The 8,861-nt window shown below is 54.1% G+C and overlaps 1 protein-coding gene across 7 annotated transcripts in view; it reads right to left on the bottom strand.

Annotated features, from left to right (window-relative positions):
* Nucleotides 1-13: 13 nt before the first annotated feature.
* Nucleotides 14-8,861, bottom strand: part of RAB37 (RAB37, member RAS oncogene family) — a 79,057-nt gene continuing 70,209 nt past the window's right edge. For 2 of the 7 annotated variants that reach the window (XM_017950947.3, XM_003913389.4), the window contains 8 exons: nt 7,117-7,227; nt 5,052-5,093; nt 4,158-4,224; nt 4,012-4,064; nt 2,974-3,039; nt 2,404-2,460; nt 2,250-2,326; nt 14-2,042 (listed from right to left, as the gene is read on the bottom strand). In XM_017950947.3, coding sequence (XP_017806436.1) covers nt 1,937-2,042; nt 2,250-2,326; nt 2,404-2,460; nt 2,974-3,039; nt 4,012-4,064; nt 4,158-4,224; nt 5,052-5,093; nt 7,117-7,227 — 579 coding nt within the window. In that variant the 3' untranslated portion in view covers nt 14-1,936. Of the gene's footprint in view, nt 2,063-2,249; nt 2,327-2,403; nt 2,461-2,973; nt 3,040-4,011; nt 4,065-4,157; nt 4,225-5,051; nt 5,094-7,116; nt 7,254-8,861 lie in introns of all 7 variants that reach the window. The other 5 variants (XM_017950948.3, XM_003913391.5, XM_021927931.2 and 2 more) reach the window with 4 other exon arrangements.

The following is an 8,861-nucleotide window of genomic DNA, read 5'->3' as shown; positions in this document are numbered from 1 at the left end:
AGTGGACAGGATGTGCTTTCCAAAATACTACAGTTTAATTCTGAAAAACTCAAATGCAAGAGGCCCAGAGCTGTCTACGGGATTGGAGCTCCTGCAACCTGCCTTGGGCCCCAGAAGAGACTGGCAATGTCAACCTCCTCCCTGCTCTGCCTGGTTGAGGCCACGGAGAGCTTCCTCATCGGCCCAAACTGGAGCCGCTGACTGCTCAGAGCAAGATTTCTGCCTTGAAAGCAAATGCTGTAGGCTCAGAAATGTGCAGCGCATACTTCTTCCTCCCCCCCATCCCCACTCAGGCCTGCAGAGCTGCAGTAAAGGTGCCTGCAGGTCATGACCTCATGTCTCCTGTCCACTTCCAATGGCAGGGGTCAGAGCTTTGGGAGACATGTGACCAAAGAGGCCACATGAACTTGCTACCCCTTTCTCTACCCCCGACATACCCACATGACCTTGTTTTACTCACATTGCATTGGTTTAATTCAGAAATGGGTGACCTCCCACCCCCTAACCTGACGGAGTAGGTGGGGAGGTAAAGCAGTTTAGGCCCTGGTATCTATTTGAGAAGTTAAAGGAAAGGGCATGGGTGGTCAGGGAGGAGGCAGAGCTTGCGGTCAAAGGGATACACGTGGGGGGAGGTTTGCTTAATCTTGTCTCCCACCAGCTCCAGGAGCCAGGGATTTCTTTTTCACAACACATTCCAAACCTAGGAAAGGGATTTCTCCTTATCTGGCTCTTAACCCGGGAGAGCTAAACACTTCAGCTGCTTGAAGAAATTGCCTGTGGAGCTGCATGCCTGCCAAAGGATTGGGATAAGACACATCTCGGCTGGGTGTGGTGCCTCCTGCCTGTAATCCCAGTACTTTGGGAGGCCGAGGCCGGCAAGTCGCTTGAGCTCAGGAGTTTAAGACCAGCCTGGGTAACATGGCGAAACCCTGTGTCTACAAAAAATACAAAAATTAGCCAAGTGTGGTGGTGCACACCTGTAGTCCCAGCTACTTGGGGGGCTGAGGTGGGAGGATCACTTGAGCCCCAGGGGATGGAGGTTGCAGTAAGCGGAGATTGCACCACTGCACCCCAGCCTGGGCAACAGAGCGAGACTCCATCTCAAAAAAATAAAAAACAAAACTATTTTCCTGGTTCTGACCTGAGGTTTTTAGGTGCACAGGCAGGAAGGTAGCTAAGCCAGGGATTCCGTGGGGAGGGTCTCCCCCAGGATCTGAGGTCCAGAGAACAGGAGCCTGGAACCAATATTTCCAGGTGCCCCAATGTGCTTGTGTGCTGGAGAAAAGGGGCATGCCTCCAAGGGGGTGTTAGTAAGGCCAGAGGTAGCCAGCCCGACCCTACTCTCTGCCCTGTGTCCTCCACCTCCCATCTCCATACCTCTTATCTTCCCTGAGGCTTTGGTCTCCCTCACAGCACAAGGGCCCACTTATTTGAGGGGATGGGGTGGTGAAGATAAGCTCCTGGAGAGCAGGAGACAGTGAAGGCTGGGGTCAGCTCAGCCTCTCTCCAGCTGAACTGAGGGTGCGATGGAGTCATTACCTGCCCTTACCCCCAAAGTGCATCTGTGTCCCCTGGGGCTGAGCTGGAGCAACACCACCTTTGTTATGTTTAGGAGGGAGGGCCAGCCCCCCAAGTCCTAGAAAGCAAAAGGGTTACTAGGGCCCAGCCTTGGTTTTTTGGGCATCCAGGTGCCTTTTTTTTTGGTATTAAATTATGTACTATTAAAATAAAAGCTAAGTGTTTTACCCTCCCCGTGGATGCGGGGAGACCGCAGGAACTCAAGTAGGAGCTGGAGTACAGCTCCCTAGTAGGAAGAGGCTGTGCACTGGGTCCTCCATCTTTCTCCCCATTGGCTCAGCCGCTTGGAATAAGCCAGGCCTGGGGGGGACGGCTGCATCCCCTGGGCCTCCAGAGCCTCCTCTCTGCCCCTTGGGATTCACATGAAGGAGCAGCAGCTGGAGCGCTTCTTCTGGGACTCCACATAGTCTCGGATCTGGAAGCTGGGCTCATTCGCCTGCTGCCCGGCCCGGTATTTCAGCTCCCTTGAAGAAGAGGCAATGGGCTGGGCTGGGGTGAGCTGGGGTGAGGAGCTGAGCAGTCCCCTCCCACCTCCCAGTGGCCCAGAGCAAATGGACCTCAGCCTGCAGAATGCAGGTGTGTCCAGGGGCTGGGCCAGGGGCCGGGCCCTACTGGATTCCTGGAGGGTGCCGCCCCGCCCCGCACACTTCCCTTCCCTGTCCAGCTCTCACTTGGCGATGGCCAGAAAGGCTAACTCCACATTCATGCCTGTCTTGGCGCTGGTCTCCAGGAAGGGAACGCCGTACTCCTGCCCGGGAGAGAGTGTCCTCAGGGCCAGCCTCGGGCTGCCCCCACCCTTCACCCTGTCCCACAGAAATCACTTACCCTGGCCAGGGTCTCTCCGTCTTCGGAACGGATCACTCTTTCGCTGCTCATATCCGCCTGTCAAGCCCAAAAGGGTCACTCTGGGGAAGGAGGCCTCCGCCCCAGCGGGCCCATATTTTGCCCCAGAAGCAGGCACTGCCTGCCCTCTGCTGGTGGCCCAAGGGACTGCAAGCAGGTGTGATTGGCCTGGGGCCAGGATTTTTGCCCAGTGTAGCTCCTAATCCTGGGATCTCACCTTTGGTAAAGGGTGTGATGACTCAGTCTTGGAAGGGGACAGCAGTTGGGGCTAACCCTTTGCAGTCTTAGCCCCTGACCTGGGACCCTGTTCACTCTGCTCTAATGGGGGCTGAGCACTGGGCACCCCTTGATTTCTCAGGCAACAGCTTGGATTTTTCCTTGGAAGGGGCACGTGGGATGGGCAGAAGCCTCCAGATACGTCTGACTCCTGAGCCGGAGGCTGCAGAGTCCTTTTCAGGAAGGATGCCTAGATAACTGTTCTTGGGTGGTTATGGGGCTGGCTAGGGCTGAGGAAGTGCAGGGCTGGGCTGACCCTGCCCCGGAGCCACTCACCTTGTTGCCTAGCAGCATGATCACCACGTCCCTCTGGGCATACTCATGAATCTCAGTGAGCCAGGCCTGTGGGAAAGGGTGTGCTGAGACTGGCATTCTCCTCCTCCCACTGCCCCTTTCTTCTTCTGCTCGGTTTGACTGTCCTCAGCTACTCACTACCTTGAATACGATGCCCTGTGCATTCTCTCATCTGTACCTTTGTTCTGGCCAATCCAGGCCTGGGTGGCCTTCCTTGGTGGCTCGAACCACAGTGGCCCCACCCTCCCCATTTTATGCTGTTCAACTATCAGTTCTATTGAAGATCCAGATGCATGGAGACCTTATCTCACAAATCAGTTGGTTGTCACCAGTGATTTCTTGGAGTGCCCTGTTGAAGATTCTAAGACCACATAAGGGTTTCAGTGATCAAAAGTACTGTGAGTGATTAGTGATGTCTGCCATGAGCATGGGGTAGGAGGTGGGAGTATGAGTGCCATGGATTTTCCATATTTTATCTATATAAATGTTTTATTCTCCTACTTTGCTTGTCAGCAAACTGTCCTTGAGGTCAGGGAATTCATGAAACCTATACAATGTCATGCACAGAACTGGTGCTTGAATTTATCAAATTTTTGTCTCCATAATAGTTTTGTTGTGAGGATATAGCCACTCACTCTGTCTGACTGAGTCACTTTCTTGCAACTTGCCCTGGATGTATGTGTGGACTTTTCTGGTTGTGTTTTTCCCTTGGTCTCTGTGGATAATTATCTAGGGTGGAGTGGGGGCCATTCTGAACACTTTGTCACAAAACACACTCATGAATCACAGTGAAAGCTAAGAAGGTGGCACGGGGTCACAACAGTCTGCTTGGCCTTCATGCCCACGTGGCCACCAAATACAAGGCAGAAGATATGACTTCTGAGTCACAAGTAGGTGTTTTTCAGAAGGCAGCAGGATTCCACGCTCCACCCCCTTTCCACAGGGCAGGAAGCAACCTCAGCTTGCACAGACCTTACCTTGGCTGCTTATGGGTAGCGGCCAGGGGAAGGGAGGACCTACCCTGATGCTGTCAAAAGAAGATTTGCTGGTGATGTCGTACAGCAGAAGCAAGGCTGGAGGGGGAGAGGATCACAGAGGGGACTTAGGCAGCAGCATAGGAGCTACCAAGGGGCTGGGGTAGGGACTGGAGGGTGCGAGGGACTTACCCTGGGCGTCTCTGTAATAAGCATGGGTGACGCTTCGGAATCGTTCCTGCCCAGCGGTGTCCCAGATCTGGGAGGGGATGGGATGGAGAAACGGTCAGAAGGAGGCAGGTGCAAGGAATGTACTGGTTGGAGAGGGCCTGCTTTGTGGTATGAGATATCTGTGGGAAGGTGGGGCTGTTTCCTTCTTTAAATTCTCATGAGCTCTTGAGCATCTAATGACCTGGACAGTAGCAGTTACTGAGTTCTCAAGCTCCTTCAGAATCATCTCCTCAGCCAAGCGTGGCGGCTCACACCAGTAATCCCAGCACTGTGGGAGGCCGAGGTGGGCGGATCACAAGATCAGGAGATCGAGACCATACTGGCTAACATGGTGAAAACCCGTCTCTACTAAAAATACAAAAAATTAGCCAGGCGTGGTGGTGGGCCCCTGTACCCTGTAGTCCCAGCTACTCAGGAGGCTGAGGCAGGAGAATGGCGTGAACCCAGGAGGCAGAGGTTGCAGTGAGCCAAGATTGCGCCACTGTACTCCAGCCTGGGCGACAGAGTGAGACTCCGTCTCAAAAAAAAAAAAAAAAGAGAATCTTCTCCTCTCCTCTAGCCCAGGGGTTGGGGATGTCCAATCTCCTAAGAGCAGATAAAGCCCAGGCAGCTAGGGAGGAGATGGTTGGAGGCTAAGCTTGTCTGAAGGCATTTGGAGCTACCTTTCACAGATGAGAGGGTGCCTGGGAACTGCTTTTTCTGCAGACATCAAATAAACAAAAGCCATTTCCTCTCATGGGCCCCACAGGAAATTGCCCCAGGCAGAGGGCAGGGCTGCAGGCCTCCTGTGGTTCAGGGTGAGAAGGAAGGGCAGGTCCTCCATCCTCCCTCCCCAACTCCAGCCTCTGGTCTCACCTGCAGCTTCACTCTCATGCCATCCACGGTCACCACCTTGTTCTGAAACAGAAAAAGGCAGAGGATGGGAGGGTGGGAGTCGCGTGGCTCCTCAGCTCTGCAGACATCCTGTCTTCGTCCCTCTCCAGGCCTAGAGTGGGTGCAGCGAGCCCCAGAACTGTCTCCAGCCACATCATACCATCAGGGCAGCAGGAATGCCATCTGCAGACACCTCCACTGTGGAGTCGTCTCTTCTGGGGACTGTATCTGCCCTTCTCACAACAGCAGGCCAAGAGGAGCCTGAGAAGCTTCCTGGCTCTCTCCAGGGATCAGGCAGCCCAGGGCTGGAGGGCTGGGTGCTACTGGAGGCCCTGCCTTTTCCCCACTTCAGTCTCCATCTCCTGGAGCCTGGTCCTGGGATTATGACCAAGCCCCTGGAGATGGGGTGCTTGCCTGCATCCTGGGGACCTGAGGCTACATCTGTAGCAGCATCTTTTTTTTTTTTTTTTTTTTTTGAGACGGAGTCTCACTCTGTCGCCTGGGCTGGAGTACAGTGGCCGGATCTCAGCTCACTGCAAGCTCCGCCTCCCGGGTTTACGTCATTCTCCTGCCTCAGCCTCCCGAGTAGCTGGGACTACAGGCGCCCGCCACCTCGCCCGGCTAGTTTTTTGTATTTTTTTAGTAGAGACGGGGTTTCACTGTGTTAGCCAGGATGGTCTCGATCTCCTGGCCTCGTGATCCGCCCATCTCGGCCTCCCAAAGTGCTGGGATTACAGGCTTGAGCCACCGCGCCCGGCCAGCAGCATCTTTTCTTTAGCTGCCCACTAATTATCTGGTGAAGGAAGCATTCGCTTTCTGCCTGTTTGGAGCTGTAGAGCCCCGCCTGCCAGGGTGAGACCTTTCCTCTGTTGAACACTTTGGGTGTGCAGCGCCCAGCATCCCTGACGCGGATTTGTGAGATGGAGCCGTCAAGGTGAGAGGGAGGGTCCCTGGTGAGCTGCTGTCTCTCCCCACATGGCCAGCCCAGCTCTTTTTTTTTTTTTTTTTTTTTTGAGACAAGAGTTTCTGCTCTTGTTGCCCAGGCTGGAGTGCAGTGGCACGATCTCGACTCACTGCAACCTCTGCCTCCCAGGTTCAAGAGATTCTCCTGCCTCAGCCTCCCCAGTAGCTGGGATTACAGGCATGCACCATCACGCCTGGCAAATTTTTTTGTATTTTTGGTAGAGACAGGGTTTCACCATGTTGACCAGGCTGGTCTCGAACTCCTGAGCTCAGGTGATCCTCCTGCTTCGACCTCCCGAAGTGTTTGGATTACAGGTGTGAGCCACTGTGCCCGATCAAGCCCAGCTTTTTTTTTCTTCTTTTCTTTTATTTTTGAGATGGAGTCTCGCTCTGTCACCCAGGCTGGAGTGCAGTGGCACGATCTCAGCTCACTGCAACCTCCACCACCTGGGTTCAAATGATTCTCCTGCCTCAGCCTCCCGAGTAGCTGGGACTACAGGAGCGTGCCACTACACCCGGCTAATTTTTGTATTTTTAGTAGAGACGGGGTTTCACCATGTTGGCCAGGCTGGTCTTGAACTCCTGACCTTGTGATCCGCCCGCCTTGGCCTCCCAAAGTGCTGGGATTACAGGCGTGAGCCACCGCACCCGGCCCAAGCCCAGCTCTTAAACCCAGTGCAGGGCTATGCTTCCCGGGAACTCCAGAAAGGCTAATTGACTTTTGAGGTCTTGCCAAAGGGGCCCAGGTAGGAGGGCAATGAGCAGGGCCTCTGTGGGCCAAGACATTCAGCTTATGCCATGCCTGCGGCTGCCTTGCTTGGGAGAAGTTCCCCAGGAATGGAGGTGGAAACGAAGACTCAGTCTAATTTTTTTGCATCCTATAGTTGGGCAAGGAGCCAACCTTGCCCAGTCTACTTTGACCCAGCCACCTCTGTGGTCCTGGGGGAGCGAGTTGTGTGCCCTTCAGGCATGAGCCTCGGGAGTCCCTGGGAGCCAGGGTGAGCAAGGGAGGGGGGACAACCGTCCTGTGCCTGAGCCACAGCCCTGGCTTGCTGCTGGAAGCAGGCTCCTGCAACCACCTCACCCTGAAGTCTATGCCGACGGTGGCTATGAAGGCTCCGGACAGGAAGGCCCCGTCTTTGAATCGGATCAGGAAACATGTTTTGCCGACGCCTGAGTCTCCCAGAAGCATCACCTAGGAGGTAGGGGCAGAAGCATCACCTAGGAGGTAGGGGCAGAGGCAGTTAATGGGGAGTCAGGGGGAGCTTCTGGGATTTCAGGAGAGACACATGGAGAGGATCAGAGAAGAAGAGGGGCGGCATGAATGCTGACCGCACCAAGGGGCACCTGCTTCCAGAAAGCCTGCCAGCGCCTTCACCTTGCCTCTCCTCTCTGTGCTCCTTGGCTCAGCCTTCTAGGCTCTCCCTCTAGACCCTCCTGTCCTCACTCAAGTTCCTAGAGGCCCGAATTGAGACCTCACCATGAACAGGTCCCCAAGTGTGCTCCGTGGCCCCAGAGAACCATCACATTTGCACAATCTAGACACTGGCCACATTTGCTCATAGCCACACCATGCAGGGATTCCGTCCCTCTGTGTACTCGTGTCATCCCTTGTCCACTCGTGAGTACACGCATGGGCTGGGCTACACTGACAGGAGAGGGAAGTGTCAATATCTTGGACAAGGAATCCCACCCAAAGGAGTCTATCAAAATCTACTGGGGGTGGGGCATGGTCATTTGCATACTCTATAATGACTACTGTTTGGGGTTTTTTTGGGGGGGATCACAAAATTTCTTTCCTTCGTCCCTTCCTCCCTTCCTTCGTTTTGCTCTTATTGCCCAAGCTGGGGTGCAATGGCGAGATCTTGGCTCACCACAACCTCTGCCTCCCAGGTTCAAACGATTTTCCTGCCTCAGCCTCCTGAGTAGCTGGGATTAGAGGTGTGCACCACTCGCCTTGCTAATTTTGTATTTTTAGTAGAGACGGGGTTTCTCCATGTTGGTTAGGCTGGTCTTGAACTCCTGACCTCAGCTGATCCGCCTGTCTCAGCCTCCCAAAGTGCTGGGATTACAGGCATGAGCCACCCCGCCCAACCGGAAGTTTCTAATGACATTTTATGTTTATTAAAAGGTTGCATGAGGCCGGGCGCGGTGGCTCATGTGTGTAATTCCAGCACTTCGGGAGCCCAAGGTAGGAGGATCACCTGAGGTCGGGAGTTTGAGACCAGCCTGGCCAACATGGAGAAATCCCATCTCTACTAAAAATACAAAAAACCAGCCGGGAGTGGGGGCACACACCTGTATCCCAGTTACTCCGGAGGCTGAGACAGGAGAGTAGCTTGAACCCAGGAGCTGAGATTGCGTCACTGCACTCCAGCCTGGGTGACAGAGCGAGACTCTGTCTCAAAAAAAAAAAAAAAAAAAAAAAAGGTTGCATGAATTAGGGAAGGTTGAAATTTATACTAAAGTGGGGAGATGTAGTCGGAAGTTCTTTCAGCAGAAACCTCCCACATGGGACGCGTGGCTGCAGATTGGCATCCTGGGGTTGCTGTGGGTAGCAGGAGTACCAAGGAGGGAACCTATGAAGGGGGTGTGGCCCTCTCCTTTACAGTCTGGCTCTGCTCTGCTCTGCTCATCTTTCCCAGGGACATGCAGGAATGGTGGAGAGGAGCCCTTTGTCCCGTCTTCTCCAGTCTTGGAGAACAGGGGTCTAGATCCAATGTTGGAATTTTCCCAACTGCTGGTTAGATGGCTTAATGGGTTGAGTGGGGACTAGGTTTTAATTATTTTGAGGTTCTGAACTTGACAGTGGAGCCCAAAGGCATTCCT

This window comes from Papio anubis, chromosome 17, assembly GCF_008728515.1.
Source record: "Papio anubis isolate 15944 chromosome 17, Panubis1.0, whole genome shotgun sequence".
In the NCBI taxonomy this organism is placed as follows: domain Eukaryota; kingdom Metazoa; phylum Chordata; class Mammalia; order Primates; family Cercopithecidae; genus Papio; species Papio anubis.
The sequence above is the reverse complement of the archived record's forward strand: the minus strand, read 5'-3'. Positions and strand labels throughout refer to the sequence as shown.